Below are 17,532 nucleotides of genomic sequence, written 5' to 3'. Positions count from 1 at the left end.
GCAGTACTGTTGCATGCTGGTAGTTGTGTCAGTGTTGTCCAAGGCGGAGTAGTCTAGTGATTATTTGTCTGTGATGACTTCTCAGACTTTGTTTAACCGCCACAGAGATGTGTGGGTGCAGCATGCGTATTGCATACACTACCGGTCAAAAGTTTGAGAACACCTACTCATTCAAGGGTGTTTCTTTATTTTGTACTATTTTCTACATTGTACAATAATAGTGATGACATCAAAACTATGAAATAACACACATGGAATCATGTAGTAACCCAAAAAAGTGTTCAATCAAAATATATTTTATATTTGAGATTCTTCAAATAGCCACCCTTTGCCTTGATGACAGCTTTGCACACTCTTGGCATTCTCTTCACATGCATTTCAATGAACAGGTGTGCCTTCTTAAAAGTTCATTTGTGGAATTTCTTTCCTTCTTAATGCGTTTTAGCTAATCAGTTGTGTTGTGACAAGGAATGGGGTGTATACAGAGGATAGGCCTATTTGGTAAAAGACCAAGTCCATATTATGGCAAGAACAGCTCAAATAAGCAAAGAGAAACGACAGCCCATCATTACTTTAAAACATGAAGGTCAGTCAATACAAAAAATGTCAGGAATTTTGAAAGTTTCTTCAAGTGCAGTCGCAAAAACCATCAAACACTATGATGAAACTGGCTCTCATGAGAACCGCCACAGGAATGGAAGCCCCAGAGTTACCTCTGCTGCAGATGAGAAGCTCATTAAAGTTATCAGCCTCAGAAATCGCAGCCCAAATAAATGCTTCAAAGTTTAAGTAACAGACACATCTCAATATCAACTGATCAAAGGAGACTGCGTAAATCAGGCCTTCATGGTTGAATTGCTGCAAAAAAAACACTACTAAAGGACACCAATAAAAAGAAGAGACTTGCTTGGGCCAAGATACACGAGTAATGGACATTAGACCGGTGGAAATGTGTCCTTTGGCCTCGAGTCTAAATTTGAGATTTTTGGTTCCGACCGCCGTGTCTTTGTGAGACACGGATGATCTCTGCATGTGTATTTCCCACCGTAAAGCATGGAGGAGGAGGTGTGATGGTGCTTTGCTGGTGACACTGTCTAATAAATTTATAAAATCAAGGCACACTTAACCAGCATGGCTACCACACCCTTCTGCAGCGATACGCCATCCCATCTGGTTTGGGCTTAGTGAAACTATAATTTGTTTTTCAACAGGACAGGGCTATTTTACGAGGAGAGTGATGGAGTGCTCCATCAGATGACATGGCCTCCACAATCCCCTGACCTTAACCAAATTGAGATGGTTTGGGATGAGTCGGACCGCAGAGTGAAGGAAAAGCAGCCAACAAGTGCTCGGCATATGTGGGAACTCCTTCAAGATGGTTGGAAAAGCATTTCAGGTGAAGCTGGTGGTGAGAATGCCAAGAGTTTGCAAAGCTGTCATCAAGGTAAAGGGTGGCCATTTGAAGAATCTCAAATATATTGTGTTTTGAACACTGTTTTGGTTACTACATGATATGTGTTATTTAGTTTATTATTCTACAATGTAGAAAATAGTACAATAAAGAAAAACCATTGAATGTGTGTGTGCTGTGTTTGTGTGTGGGTCACGTGTGAGATTTATGGTGTTTTGGTGCTTCTGGCTCGTTGTTGATAATTAAACTGCTGTAATTAAGCCGTTTGGGACACTTGCCCATTAGAAGCCTTCCCCCTGTAGACCTCCTTGCTAAATTACTAGTTCCCTCTTATAATTTCCCCACACCGCTAATGTCTGGCGTAATTACACTCCCTGTTTTCACAGACCATAAGCGCCTGGGCTTGCTCGCACGCACACACAGAAACACAGGCACAGAGACAGACAGAGACCCCACTATGGCTAGAGAACTTAACTGTCCAAAGAATAACGCTCATAGTAGACCTAATGTCTTCCCTGCCGAACATGATCCTAAGTAGCAGCACATCACATCATTTTGAACAAACAAAATACGTAACCGAATCACAGAGACGACTTTCTGCTAAACCTGTATCACTGATAGCAGCGTAGAAACAGCACTTCCCCTTTGAGATATAGTCTATCACATGGCTAATCTCATATCGGGCTTGGCATGTTTTCAGAAACAAATTTTCATCAACGCTGATTCTATTAGTTCCATCCTTATGACTGCCATGTTCCCTGGGAGAGAAGGTTGTGAATGATGTGTGTCTATGATAGAACAGTTCTGTGAACAGTTGCTGTGGCCTCACATGCACCTTACAGCCCCTTACAGTCAAGTTTTACCCACACTGTGAACATTGTCAACTGTAGGTTTGCTTTGTTACAAAAATGGCTCATCCAGACGTAGTCGTCCTGAGTCAAAAGGATGAGGTAACATAGGAGGGGTTAACACCTCCATCCTAGGGTTAAGCCAGGCTGCCAACAGGGGGTTAAACACAACCACACCTCCATCACCTCCATCCTAGGGTTAAACCAGGCTACTAACAAAGGGTTAACACAAGCACACCTCCATCCTAGGGTTAAACCAGGTTGCCAACAGGGGGTTAACACAAGCACACCTCCATCCTAGGGTTAAACCAGGTTGCCAACAGAGCGTAAGGGATAGCGTCACAAGAGTTATTTCACATATTTCAGCCAGATAAAAGATAAGACCATATTTACTATACAGAGGAGATCAAAGGAACCACAGACTGAAGAGGAGAGCTTAGCTCACCACAGGAGCTCAAAGCACAGCTAAGCTGCTTATACAGGACAGGACAGGTACAGTATCAGGCATATCAATCGCTTTCTGACCTCTGTCTTCTTCTCAGCAGTAGAAGCAAAATATGTTTTGTTCAGCTGTCATCAGAACTCACACTGCCCACTGGCTATACCTAAATGTAAAACGTTACCATTGTTTTTAACAGGCTAGCTGTCCTTTAGGACTTGACACATCATCGACAGTGTTGACCTTGTTAACTACCACATCATGAGGGTGATGGGGATGACCTTTCATTAGTGGGTCAAGATGGGGTAAGTGCTACACTGCTAGCAATACAGAAAGTCCAAAAGTCTGTGATTCAATTACATGTTTTGTTTGTTCAAAATTATGTGATGTGCTGCTACTACATAGGATCATATTCAGGTTGACACGGGAGTGAAAATTCATTCTTCCCGTCTTGTCCTGTCCAATCCTGATCCTGCAACAGTTCTAGAACCCGGGAAGTTTCCTGTCCCATCCCGATAAAAATCACTCCGGTCCCGTGCTCATTTTTACGCACAGAAATCAATATGCTTCCCATCCGCAACATTTTAGAACAGTTGATGCATATATTATGAAGACATTTTGTGACGTTTTTCGTTTTGATCCTCGGCAAGGGTTTTATTGGCTGTTCGTGCACACCAAAAAATGTCTTCAGGCAAGCCGACGTGTACGCCCCTTCGCCGGTCACTAGTTAACAGTAGGGATTCCCACAAACACTGCTCCCAACATTTAATATGTTAGGCCACAAACAAAATGTAAGGAGCACCAGAAAGAAATTGATTTGTGATACAGTTTAGGCTTACATTAGGCCTATATGAATCCTACCTTTGAAGCACATCTCACGAGTAGCAGACTCTTTTTCCTTTCTTCCTGTGCCAATCAAATTAGCCTAAACCTACTGCCAAGTTACATTACCAGGTTGTTAGCTAGCTAGGTGACATGACTGAACAACGTTGTTTGTTATCAAACCAAAAATTTGCGACACAGGATTATTTTAAAATGATGAAAATAAAACCTAATATAACTCAAACGGAAAGCATTTGCATTTTTGCGACATGGTTTGTGAAATTATATCAAATGTGTGCGAATCCCGATAGAAAGTAAAAAAACACATCTCTGGTAATATGGGTCATATTGTTTTTACCGCTTCCACTAGAGACGAGACGTTTTCTTTGCTGTAAAGCTATAAACATGCCCCTCGCGAAACGGTGCTCCATATTCCCTCTCTGACAAACAGAGGCTGCAATGTCAGTCAACTTGCAAAGTCTACTCTGGGCCTGTGATCTTGGTTATAACAGGCGATGAAATTATACAATGTATCAACACGGCTTGCTTTGCCCTGTGCTGTTCCAATGTAACAAATGTACAACTCATGTACAACAGAAGACTCAACAGGGTCTGTCTGCATCCCCGCTCGCCATCACTGCTAAATTCTATTTTTTTTACACTGATGGGAGGAATAGATGTACATGAAGAGTGGACAGAGAGAAGCTGTGAGAGTGGGCTGGTAGGGGATGGGGCTGGCTGATTACAGATGCCACATGTGATGTGGGCATGGAAGTGAAGTAGATAGTGAAGTGGACCCATGCATACAAGAGACTAGTGGCTGTTGTTTCAATTCAACTGAATGTATAAACCAAACTGAGTATATCAACATTCTCTAACAGGTGCCAGCGGGTTCTTTCGATCTGTAGGGCTGAAAAATGTGGTAGTATCATATGAAACGGTACTACGGTATTCGAAGATGTTGGTATCATAAGTCTCATGATGTTTTGGTACCGTGATATTACTGTGGTACCGTGATATTACTGTGGTACCGTGCAACACTAGTCTGTACTGGTCAAGAGGAAAGCACCATTTTCATAGCCTCTCTGCCTTGCCTTGTTCACCTTTCGGGGCGGCAGGTAGCCTGGCGGGTAGGAGCGTTGGGCCAGTAACTGATAGGTTGCTGGATCGTATCCACGAGCTGACAATGTAAAAATCTGCCGTTCTGCCCCTGAGCAAGGCAGTTAACCCGCTGACCCCGATAATGTGGATGTCGATTAAGACAGCCCTCCGCTCCTCTTTGATTCTGAGGGGTTGGGTTAAATATGGAAAACACAGCCTCTCACCCTCAGCTCCAACTCATCTGCAACCACTAACCAGCCAGGACATTGTGTTCTGAACTGGAGAGTCTAGGCTACATGTAGGTCAACATAGCTCTCAGAGAAGTACTAGGCTGAAATGCCTAGTACAGGACTGTGTGACTTACTGCTAATGATTACTAATGATGTAGCATGTGTCCCAAATGGCAACCTGTTTCCTACATAGTGCACCACTTTTGATCAGGGCCCATAGGGCTCTGGATAATAGTAGTGTGCTATTTAGGGAATAGGGTGCCATTTGGGATGCCTATTGTACTGTATGCAGGTTACTTTGCACCTGTGGTCTGGCCGCTGTTTACTTGTGGAACCAAATGCTATTTGTAATTCACATCACCTTCACAGAGTCACAGAACGAGCACAGTAAGTGCTTAAATAAAAGGGTCTCTCAGACGCGTTGAGTTCACTACACAAGTTGGTAGTGTTCAGCTGAATTGGCTAAGGAAGATAAAAGGGGTAGGGGGGGTGTAAATGAATGATTTTCTGCACCTAGACCAAAACCAGATTAGAGTGGCTTCACTGCAGTCAGATTGGATGTCCTAGTATAAAACAATATACACTACCGTTCAAAAGTTTGGGTTCACTTAGAAAATGTCCTTGTTTTTGAAAGAAAAGCAATTTTTTGGTCCAATAAAATAACATCAAATTGATCAGAAATACAGTGTAGACATTATTAATGGTGGAAACAGCAGATTTTGAATGGAATATCTACATAGGCGTACAGAGGCCCATTATCAGCAACCCTCACTCCTATGTACCAATGGTACGTTGTGTTAGCTAATTCAAATGTGTCATTATAAAAGGCTAATTGATCATTAGAGAATCCTTTTGCAATTATGTTAGCACAACTGAAAACTGTTGTGCTGATTGAAGAAGTGAAGAGGTGACTCTGGGATTTGATTTTACCTTAATTTAGGCAAGTCAGTTAAGAACAAATTCTTATTTTCAATGACGGCCTAGGAACAGTGGGTTAACTGCCTTGTTCAGGGGCAGAACGACAGATGTTTACCTTGTCAGCTCGGGGATTCGATCTTGTAATCTTGTGGCTACTAGTCCAATGCTCTAATCACTAGGCTACCTGCCGCCGGGATGCTGGCCTTCTAGGCAGAGTTGCAAAGAAAAAGCCGTATCTCAGACTGGCCAATAAAAAGAAAAGATAAAGATGGACAAAAGAACACAGACACTGGACAGAGGAACTCTGCCTAGAAGGCCAGCATCCCGGAGTCAACTCTTCACAGCTGACGCTGAGACTAGAGGTTGACCGATTAATCGGAATGGCCGATAAATTAGAGCCGGTTTCAAGTTTTCATAAAAATCAGAAATCTGTATTTTTGGGCGACGATTTGCCGATTTTTTTGTATTTTTATACCTTTATTTAACTAGGCAAGTCAGTGAAGAACACATTCTTATTTTCAATGACGGCCTAGGAACGGTGGGTTAACTGCCTCGTTCAGGTGCAGAACGACAGATTTCCAGACTTGCAACCTTACAGTTAACTAGTCCAATGCAATAACGACCTGCCTCTCTCTCGTTGCACTCCACAAGGAGACTGACTGCCTGTTACGCGAATGCAGTAAGCCAAGGTAAGTTGCTAGCTAGCATTAAACTTATCTTATAAAAAACAATCAATCATAATCACTAGTTAACTACACATGGTTGATGATATTATCTAGCGTGTCCTGCATTGCATATAATCTGACTGAGCCTACAAGCATACAAGTATCTAAGTATCTGACTGAGCGGTGGTAGGCAGAAGCAGGCGCGTAAACATTCATTCAAACAGCATTTTAATGCTTTTTGCCAGAGTGTCAAGCATTGCTTGAGTGTCAACATTGCGCTGTTTATGACTTCAAGCCTATCAACTCCCGAGATGAGGCTGGTGTAACCGAAGTGAAATGGCTAGCTAGTTGTCGCGCGCTAATAGCGTGCCCATGCTCTGCATGGGTAATGCTGCTTCGATGGTGGCTGTTGTCACTGTGTTATGGTTCGGGCCCAGGGAGGAGCAAGGAGAGGGACGGAAGCTATACTGTTACACTGGCAATACTAAAGTGCCAATAAGAACAGTCAATGGTCAAAGGTTAATGAAATACAAATGGTATGGAGGGAAATAGTCCTATAATTCCTATAATAATTACAACCTAAAACTTCTTACCTGGGAATATTGAAGACTCATGTTAAAAGTAACCACCAGCTTTCATATGTTCTGAGCAAGGAACTGAAACGTTAGCTTTTTTACATAGCACATATTGCACTTTTACTTTCTTGGACAAAAAAATAGCTTTTCTTTCAAAAACAAGGACATTTCGAAATAACCCCAAACTTTTAAACGGTAGTGTAGATATATAATAATAATAATTTTAAAAACAAATTAGGCCTAAACATCAGTTCTATTTAGGGATCATATCCTAAGGAACCATAGAGTTTAGAGAGTATCAGTGTGCACTGTAAAAGGTATTTATTCTATATTTTGGTTGTGTACTATGCATGTTAGTATCCCAAAGAGATTTCCCTTTGGAGATTAACGGAGTTTAATCAAATTTTTCTGCTTGAGTCCCATGCACCCGTCTGTGACTGACCCATTTGATTATTAAGAACTGAGAAAGGCACCGACCGTCTGTTTTATTGAACCTTTATTTAACAAGGCAAGTCAGTTAAGAACAAATTCTTATTTACAATGACGGCCTACACCGACCAAACCAGGACGAATTGTGCTCCGCCCTATGGGACTCCCAATCACGGCCGGTTGTGATACAGCTTGGATTTGAACCAGGGTGTCTGTAGTGACGCCTCTAGCATTGAGGTGCAGTGCCTTAGACCGCTGCGCCACTCGGGAGCCAACATTTTAAGGGCACAGCATAGTCCGTCCCAAATGGCACCCTATACAGTGCACTACTTCCCTATGTGCAGTGGTCAAAAGTAGTGCATACATAGGGAATTGGGTGCCATTGGGACGCAATAGTGTTCTCTGTTAGAGGATCAAACTGTGACTGGAAGAGGCATACAGATAGACAACAGGGCCCTTCCTTGACCAGCTATAGTTTCACAGGGGCTCTGAGGGTTATTATGCAACCCAATGCCACATGAGGCACCGAATCAAGAAATTACATTACATAACGTAGCCTAGGCCTAATGTGGAGCATTCAGTCAGCCCCAGGGGCAGCCAAGTGGTAAACAGGGTACTCCACCATGAACAGGGAGAAAGAGCAGATTGTGTGTGTACGGTGTGTGTGTTTCAGTGTGTGTCTGTCAGTGTGTGTATGAGTGTGTAGCCTACGGTGTGGGAAATAGGGTATCCTTCTCTTCTGCCCTGAGAGACTGTCTAAGAGGAGGACTAAGGTATTCTAGCAACCTGAAAGGACAAATGCATCATGTAGCTACTATACACAGAAAAAGACAGAAAGAGACTTGTGTGAATAGAGGTGTTGCTACTCATTATAATGCAGGAGGCACTTTGAGGCTCGCTTTAAATAAAGACCAAGCCATGTCAATCAACTCCCCTCCACTCGCCCCATCCCGCCTCGCTCCCCCTGCCCCCTCATTTAGATTCAGGAGAGGAATTTAAAGCCTGGGTTTAGAAAGAGAAAGAGTATGATTTTTTTTTAAAGAGAGGGATAAAGAGATGTAGAGCGATAGAGAGAGAGAGGCTCAAAGACCTCTCTGATGAGGATAGGCTACCCGTCCTGTTGGTGGATGACGCATAGAGCTGTGGGTTGGCAGCGCACTACATTGCAGCCTGCCATAAAAGAAGGGACAGTGTCTGACAGAACAACCAACCTGCATGTCCTCTATGCCATTCCTTTTGTCCATTGTATGGATTTTTTTACCCTTGATTATTGTTGTTCCTGATTGTCCCATTGACAATCTTGATGATAATTATTTCAATTATGTTAATATTGTAAATGAATCACTTAAGGACAGAGACCCACAGGGAATTGTGTGTGTGGAATTATATGCTTTGGCAATATGCACATTGTTACGGGATGGAGAGAGAGATTTAGCATAGAATAGAGTCATGGCAGCACAGCATCATTCACTTCCTAGTTTTTCACTTATCATGCTGTGCACAAGTGATGCTGCCTGCCATTATATTGGCCCACTTAGCCTATTTCAGGTCCACGTTTGGTTTACTGAGCCGTGCCACCATGCACGCACTCACAAACACACACACACAATTCCCTGTGGGTCTCTGTCCTAGTCACGTCAATCAATAGTCCCTGTGCATTTCCAATACAGTTTTACATCGGTAGAGCTGCAGCAGTTGGAACACTAGAACTCTCTTCTGACAGATGTGCACCATGCACTCTGGGAGTTAAGAGTTCTCGGCAACGAGTGAAGAAGCAGTCATCCTGACCTAGGCTAACCCAAGGGACATTCTGCATTCTTTCTCTGCCTACACTTGGGTTAAGGTTTTATTATGGATGTATTTGGATTTCATTAAGTTAGCTTAAATTCGTGAGAATCCTAAATATAGGCTAAACAACACTCTACTTTATACTCTTGATTCTTTAATCTGGTACAGATTCTCTTCATGGGATAGAAACACTATGAATAAGTAGAGACACAAGCTAAGCAGAGATTTAACACCAAAAATACATTTGAAATAAGATAATTGTAAAGGCTTTAAAACGCCACTAACACAGTCAACATGTGTATTAAGTTACTGGCGACTAAATGTCACCATCTGCTAACAGCAGCCCAATAAAGAACAAATGGAAAATAATAAAACACTTCCTTTCGAAGCAAACGTTTCCATTCCAGACAGTGGCTTACCACCAAGGGTTTAAAACGACAGTCTATATAGTATCAAGAAAGAGAGAGAATTTAAAAAAGAATGAAAGAAAGAAATAGGTATAGATAAAATAAGGTGGTTAAAGAGAGTTGTCTAGGTGGTATTGTAACAAGGGAGCAGGTCCAGCTCGTTCTACACAGTTGCATTCTAGAATTCCTTTGTGAAGTCCACCTGATGTTCCAACTGCCTCGCCCAGACTAGACTGCATCACTTACTCACTTAAGTGATAATGCCAGAGTAGCTGGTGTTTGGAGGATATATTGGCACGGGTGTTGTTAGGAGGATGCCAATATATCCTCCAAACACTGGCTTCGAGAGCATTATAATTTTTATACAATGGGTTACCAAAATATTTAAACAATGATTAACATATTTTCATATTTTGATTCATTTATTCATACTATTTCATCCTTCCACAAAATACAGTCCCGACACAAATCTAGGGTTGATACCCAAGCTGGCTGGTCGTTCGTTCTATCGGTTTGGTTGCCAGAGACAACTATGGACGCGACCCAGTCGTTCATTCTAAATTGTCAATTGCCATACTGGCTGGCAATGTTCTTACGACTAACTTACAGTCATGTCAAAAAGTGCAGCCAGAATAACAGCAACGTAGCCACATTTGAATTTGTTAAAGCTGTTTTCTAGTGGAATTTATTTGGATACATCTATAACAATGAGCTAATGAGGTGCGATTTCGCCTGCAAAAATAGGTTTTTAGAAATTTTAGCAAATGTATTACAAATAAAAAACTGAAATATCACCATTACATAAGTATTCAGATCCTTTACTCAGTACTTTGTTAAAGCACCTTTGGCAGCAATTACAGCCTTGAGTCTTCTTTGGTATGACACTACAAGATTGGCACACCTGTATTTGAGTTTCTCCCATTCTTCTCTGCAGATCCTCCCAAGCTCTGTCAGGTTGGATAGAGAGCGTTGCTGCACAACTATTTTCAGGTATCTCCAGGGATGTTCGATTGGGTTAAAGTTCAGCCTCTGGCTGGGCAACTCAAGGACATTCCGAAGCCACTCCTGCGTTGCCTTGGCAGTGTGCTTAGGGTTGTTGTCCTGTTGGAAGGTGAACCGTCGCCCCCAGTCTGAGGTCCCGAGCGCTCTGGAGCAAGTTCTAATCAAGGATCTCTGTCCTTTGCTAGTAGTCTCCCAGTCCCTGCCACTGAAAAACATCCCCACAGCATAATGCTGCCACCACCTTGCTTCACCATGGGGATGGTGCCAGGTTTCCTCAAGACTTGACACTTGGCATTCAGGCCAAAGACTTCAATCTTGGTTTCATCAGACCAGAGAATCTTGTTTCTCATGGTCCCGAGAGTATTTAGGTGCCTTTAAGCAAACTCCAAGCGGGTTGTCATGTGCCTTTTACTGAGGAGTGGCTTCCGTCTGGCTACTCTACCATAAAGGCCTGATTGGTGGAGTGCTGCTGAGATGGTTATCCTTCTGGAAGGTTCTCCCATCTCCACAGAGGAACTCTAGAGCTCTGTCAGAGTGACCATTGGGTTGTTGGTCACCTCCCTGACGAAGGCCCTTCTGCCCTAGGAAGAGTCTTGGTGGTTCCAAACATCTTTAATTTAAGAATGATGGAGGCCACTGTGTTCTTGGGGACCTTCAATGTTACAGATATGTTTTGGTACCCTTCCCCAGATCTGTACATCAACACAATCTGTGCCTCTCGGAGCTCTATGGACAATTCCTTCTACCTCATGGCTTGGTTTTTGCTCTGACATGCACTGTCAACTGTGGGACCTTATACAGACAGGTGTCATGTCCAATTAATTGAATTTACCACAGCTGGTCTCCAATCAATTTGTAGAAACATCTCAAGGATGGATCAAAGGAAACAGGATGCACCTGAGCTCAATTTCAAGTCTCATAGCAAAGAGTCTGAATACTTATGTAAATAAGGTATTTCTGATTTTATAAATTTTCTAAAAACCTGTGTTCGCTTTGTCTTTATGGGTTATTGTGTGTAGATTGCTAATCAATTTTAGAATAAAGGCTGTAACGTAATAAAATGTGGAAAAAGTCAAAGGGTCTGAATACTTCCCGAAGGCACTGTATATATCCATAAAAATGATGCTAGCTGATTCATTACTTCAACTGGTTGAGAAATTCTGCCTGCCTTTCTGTCTCGTCCCGACTCTTTCATTACTATGGGACAGCTGGAGATCGAATTTGAATACTGAAACAATGTTGCAAATGTCGGGGAGACAGACTGCAAGGTTTATAAAAATCTCTGCTGTAGAAAACTAAATGTTAGTCTAAAAGAAAATTGAGATCATGTCTAGATGATTTTTAAAGTGGAGATCAAGTTTATAACTTGCCTGGCTAGGCTGATTAGACAGTGGATTGCACAGTCAGATGGAACAGAGTAAAGAGGCATTTTAATGTCATAGATTTAGCCGGTGGTACCTTGTGGAATAGACACTGGCTGGAATGCAGTTTTAACCAATCAGCATTCAGGATTAGACCCACCCGTTGTATAATCTCCAATAATCACTTATGATGCAGACAAAACCACACAAGTCTCATCACTGACTGTTCTGACTAGACACAGCGTCAACTATTCCCAGTAAAATGGTTACTTTTTGTAGGCCCGCAGATCAATAGGCCCGTGGAGCTTTTGTAGGCCCGCGGATCAATTTGACCTGTCCCCGCTCCCAAATAAGAACAATCCAAAAATGTTTTGGGTTGGGTTATTAGGTCGGGGTCTTAACTTGATGTTGAGAGTTAGAATAGTAGAATACACAAGGTGCAATTTATAAATGTTGTTTTGCATCAGCAGTTAATTGACAGTCACTCAATTAGCCCATGTCAGCAAACATTTTTTTTTATATAGTAATCATGGGCCAACATTTCTCTCCACCCTTTGGCAAAATTAGCAGAATTGCAGGTAATTAGATATATATATATATATATATATATATATATATAAAAATAATGTATCTCTGCCCCATGGCAAAATGTGTGGAATTGCAGCAAACTTGATTTAAAACTGCAACATGTTCTCAAAATGAGTAGAATTGCATGAAAAGATCTCTTCTTTCCGCTGTCAAAAAGGGGGCCACTAAAATGTTCTGCTCGCAAGGTGGGGGGCCGGCTGACTGCATGTGTGAGTATGGATATGGGTACACAGACCCGCAAGCCACTGCAGACCCTCATGGTGAGTTCAGATTTGTTGTGGCCCCCACCCCCATTAACCATCCCTGCTATAGTTAGTTACTCACTCACCCACTCTCCCATTCTGACTTCTGAAGCAAACCACTGAGGCTAGTCACTGACTGACTGGTGTCAGTTACAGGTACTGTATCCCCAGAATCAACTGTTGTGTTCACATATCCCCTACATGGGGTGGCAGGTAGCCTAGAGTGTTGGGTCAGTAACTGAAAGGTTGCTAGATCGAATCCCCAAGCTGACAAGGTAGAAATCTATTGTTTTTCCCCTGAACAAGGCAGTTAACCCATTGTTCCTAGGCAGTCATTGTAAATAAGAATTTGTTCTTAACTGACTTGCCTAGTTAAATAAAGGTTAAATAAATAAAAAACATAAACTGTTCACATAGCCCCAACATCAGCTGTTCACATAACCCCAGCATCAGCTGTTCACATAACCCCAGCATCAGCTGTTCACATAACCCCAGCACCAACCCCATTCTGCACTTCAGATAAACTTGCATGCTCCAGGCAGGAGGCAGGACTCCACCCAACTGTGATGTGAACACTTCACCCCACCACACGCAGTCCCAGTAAAAATAACTTCAATAGGCTGTTTCCCTTCCCCTGTGTGCTCGCATTGTGTGTGTCTGTCTGTTTCCCTGTTTGTGTGTGTTACATAAAAAAATATAAATAAATTCGGAGCAATCAATTACTGCTAAGATTAGAAAATTGCCAGTATTAATGTATTACTTGGTGCTCATCTCAAATCTTATTTGCCTGCTGTACAGATGTAAGATGTTAATTTGATCACACTTTCGCAGAAGAACCTTCATGCAATGCAGTACATTTAAAGTTTGTAGTGCAGTGGTCATCAACCTTTTCTAAGTCAAAATCACTTTCTGAGTCAAAATGCAAGCCGAGATGTACTGCTCAGATTTTTTTTACATGACTTAGACAAATGTAAGCCTACGCTACATTAACCTACTAAAAACAGTACTGTATCAATGAGGTTTGTGCTGTAAGACCAATATATTAGCACCTCATATTGGCTTTGCTTGTATTGTGCTGCCAATGCATTGTTGTTCAGAGCATTTTTTATTTTTTTTATTTTTTAAATTTGAGCTAGGCTATATGATCACACCGGTAATATATCCGTTGTTGTATTACTTGTGAGGCACAGCTGAGTGAGCATACATTTAAATACTTTACTGGGCTGATGGTGCTTTCATTTGATGTTCAGTCTCAGAGGAGGGTGGGAGAGAGCAGCAGACTGAGGGTCCGCCTCTCAACGTCCCTCCGTTCTCCCTTTCCTCCGCTGACCAAAAAGGGTCACCGTCTTCCAGCTGATGGCGAAACTCAAGTCGCACCGCATTATTCCTGCCTCATGCACAAATTCATGTTGTTACTCCTACGAACTATATTCCCTGATATTAATAAAGACCCAAGCCTCTAATGATAACAATGCAAGCCTATAGCTACACTTTCCTACTCATTCATTACTGCTGCAGTGTTGGAAGAACGCGCATTTTAATAGCCTAGAAAAGTGTTGAATAAAAAATGTTGACAGTGTTGAGTAAGAACTTAAACATGAACTCAGTCATAAAAACAGCAGCACTTTGCTGTGTTCGTTGACAGTCTCTCTAGTCATGGGTTTTAAAAGGTTTGAAATATCACAGTATAAACTTTGCTGTAGCTTTCTTTCAAGCCTGGCACGCTACTGCAGACACGTTAATCTGAGCCATCCGATTGGCCAGCGGTAGGCCTATAGTGCACATGATTTGCTCTCCGGGCCTGCCGGGAAGGCAGAGTTTGTACCCTCAGACACATGAAATGATAAAAAATGTGAAGAATTTGCCAATCTGGCACGCAGGACAGCTGAATCGGATGCACCTACAGGCAACAGCACGAGACAAAAACAAAACAAAAAGGAAAGCAAGGCTTTATCATCGTTTTTTTTTTACAGAAATGTTTGGCGATTGACTAGGAATGCCTTGGAAATTGACCAGTCAATCGGGAACGACCAGTTGGTGACCACTGTTCCAGTGCATTTGAGGTTTAAAAAAGGCTTCTGACGTTTGTAATTTGATTTTCCCTTCCAAAAAAATGTATCAGCCCTACAAAAATTACCATTAATTACAATTCACATAATAATGAACATTTCCAGCAAACTGGCTCAAATGAAGATCCTACACCTGTATGCTTCTAGTTGTCTGACTTGAGGGAGTGTGGCTGGCACAATTACCATATAACCGACGGTTTTGGATGAAGACCGTAATGAAAATAAAATAACAGTAATAACCGTTTTAAAAAAATGTTTTTTTTTGTTGTTGTTGTGAGGAACGCACAACTGACTGACGACGGGATGCCCGGGCGTTTGTGCTGTTGAGTCCATTTCTGAGGTAACATGGACTCTACAACGTGATGAAACTTTGTTGCACCTTGCTGAAACAAGCAAGGTGTTTTAGCAAACCAGTCTTTGCTTGCCTAGGAAATGCCTCCCTGCAGCAGCAGCACATACAGTCAGGCGCGGAAGAGAAGAGAAAATGTCTATAAAATATATATTTTTTTCTTTAAAATTGTTTTGGTTTAGTTATCCAAATGGTAATTGCGATAACCACGGTTATTTGGTAGACCAATAACTGTCATCCAAAATGCCATGCCCGTCACAGCCCTTATTGGCCCATAGGATGAGGAGCAGCTGCCATGTGCACTGCCTGTTATTATATAACAGGCGTGTCCACTTAATTGATTTGGAACCCATGACCACTTCAAGCACTGTGCTAGATGTCACGTGTGTGTGTGATGTAGTTAGAGATAGGATGTGAACTAGCCAGGAATAACTGTGTTTTTTCCATGATGACAGCAAAACACAAGCACACACACGTCGATCAGGTGATTGATTTAATCATGACAAACTTGTGTGTGTGTGTGTGTGTGTGTGTGTGTGTGTGTGTGTGTGTGTGTGTGTGTGTGTGTGTGTGTGTGTGTGTGTGTGTGTAAATCACAGTTCTATACTGCCAAAGTAGTTGTTTGATATCTTTGTGGTCCAGACTGGGCATATGGTTGACAGAACAGCAGGTTTGGTACATCTGAAACAGCTTGACCACCAAATTAGGCTATACTGCCTCCCTTCATATTGAGTATTTTCAGCATATGGCATTATCACACACTTGGCACTGAGTGAGTGAGCAAGGACACTGACTGAGCGGCAACCTCCAAAGCTGCCATAGGCGTATATATCCCAAGCACAACAAATGTACTACTGCTATGTCCTAGTTCTGTGTCAACTGAGCGATTCATCTAATATTTTAGGATAAAAAAAGTAAACAAATATTTTAATGCATACATACAAATGTCCCATATTTTGGCAAGGATGTTATTGTGAGATTGAATGGATGTTCTTCAGACACTAACGCTAGCTAGTCCAATCCTCTAGTATCATTCCAGTATTTACACTGCATAGGATTTGTCCACTAAACTGTTGTTCTAAACGTTAGAATTGTCAGGAACGTGCCAGGCTGAACACTAAAGGACCATGTAGGATTTAGAAAATCATCTATTGAGTATAGTACATTTACAAATCCAGTCATTTAACTTACTTGATATATTATCTAGCGTTCGTTATTTTTTGACAACAAAGCAGAGACTTACTACTACTTAGATAAGCTGGTCCTCCTTGATAATTAGTAATGATGACAGTAACGTTAGCTAGCTATTGTAAACAATGCCAAACTGTGCCAACTTGTAGGCCTAAACACAAATGTCGTGATTTTGGGTAAGGACATGTCCTACATAATAACGTGGCTAGCCTAGCTGTGGCAGGTTACGGTCTTTGCATCCTTTCCCACGGGTGTCATTTCGCGAATAAATCTCAACGAACCATGTGCACAAACTAGAGTAGAGTCAGGAAATCCAAGTAACTTACCAAAATACACAGTCTTGTCACACTTGGGGCACTTTGAAGCCATGTTGCGATGATTTTATATCGACGAAAGATCATATGAAGTGGTGTTCACAAAGTGCCTCACTGAAGCTCGAGCGTCTCCTCACTGCGCCTCATTTGCATAAACCCCGCCTCTCGCGCCTCACTTCTTTGGTCCAGTGCGCGGTCAGTCACTGATCCGGCGGGAGTCGGTAGAGCACGGTGATATCTACGGAGTGGGACGGGAGCGCTCAGACACTGACTCAACCACCCACTTTCTCCTATCCTTTTGCCCCTTCTTTTTTTTCTCAACTCGGCGAGTAGGCAGTGTTTGTTGATTCACAATGCGCTCTTTCACTGAAGAGGAGTAGGAATTTCTACGGGCGTGCGTGATAATGGCAGACGTTGACATTTGAAATCAGTTATCTGGCTGATTGAATGGCCATGGAGAGAGATGCTAATATAGTATAATCATTTATTTCATGATGGTGCCTTGACATTTGACGGTTCAATGTAAACTCCACACTGAAAAACATGTTATAGGGAGAAGAGGGAAACACACACACACACATTGTACACATGGGTCACATTCTGCAGGTCCCAGCCCAAGAACTGACACTCACACACACAAACACACATTCTCCAGAAGCTATTTCTCAGAGCTCTGAGTTTCCCAGAATATTAGTACCACTAGTTCATCTGATCTCTGAGCTCACTATTTTTAAAAGCCTCCTTGTTCCAACCATCAGGCTGTCTGGCTGCTGAGTGTCTGTC

General features: G+C 42.2%; 1 protein-coding gene across 1 annotated transcript in view; it reads right to left on the bottom strand.

Moving 5' to 3' along the window:
• crip2 (cysteine-rich protein 2) overlaps window positions 1-16,915 on the bottom strand; it is a 51,201-nt gene extending 34,286 nt beyond the window's left edge. The window contains exon 1 of the mRNA XM_020487672.2: window positions 16,762-16,915. Within this exon, the coding sequence (XP_020343261.1) occupies window positions 16,762-16,804 (43 nt within the window). The 5' untranslated portion in view covers window positions 16,805-16,915. The remainder of the gene's footprint in view (window positions 1-16,761) is intronic.
• Window positions 16,916-17,532: the final 617 nt, after the last annotated feature.

This window comes from Oncorhynchus kisutch, linkage group LG7, assembly GCF_002021735.2.
Source record: "Oncorhynchus kisutch isolate 150728-3 linkage group LG7, Okis_V2, whole genome shotgun sequence".
In the NCBI taxonomy this organism is placed as follows: Eukaryota; Metazoa; Chordata; class Actinopteri; order Salmoniformes; family Salmonidae; genus Oncorhynchus; species Oncorhynchus kisutch.
Note: the sequence above shows the minus strand (reverse complement) of the source record. Positions and strands in the feature narration are given on the sequence as shown.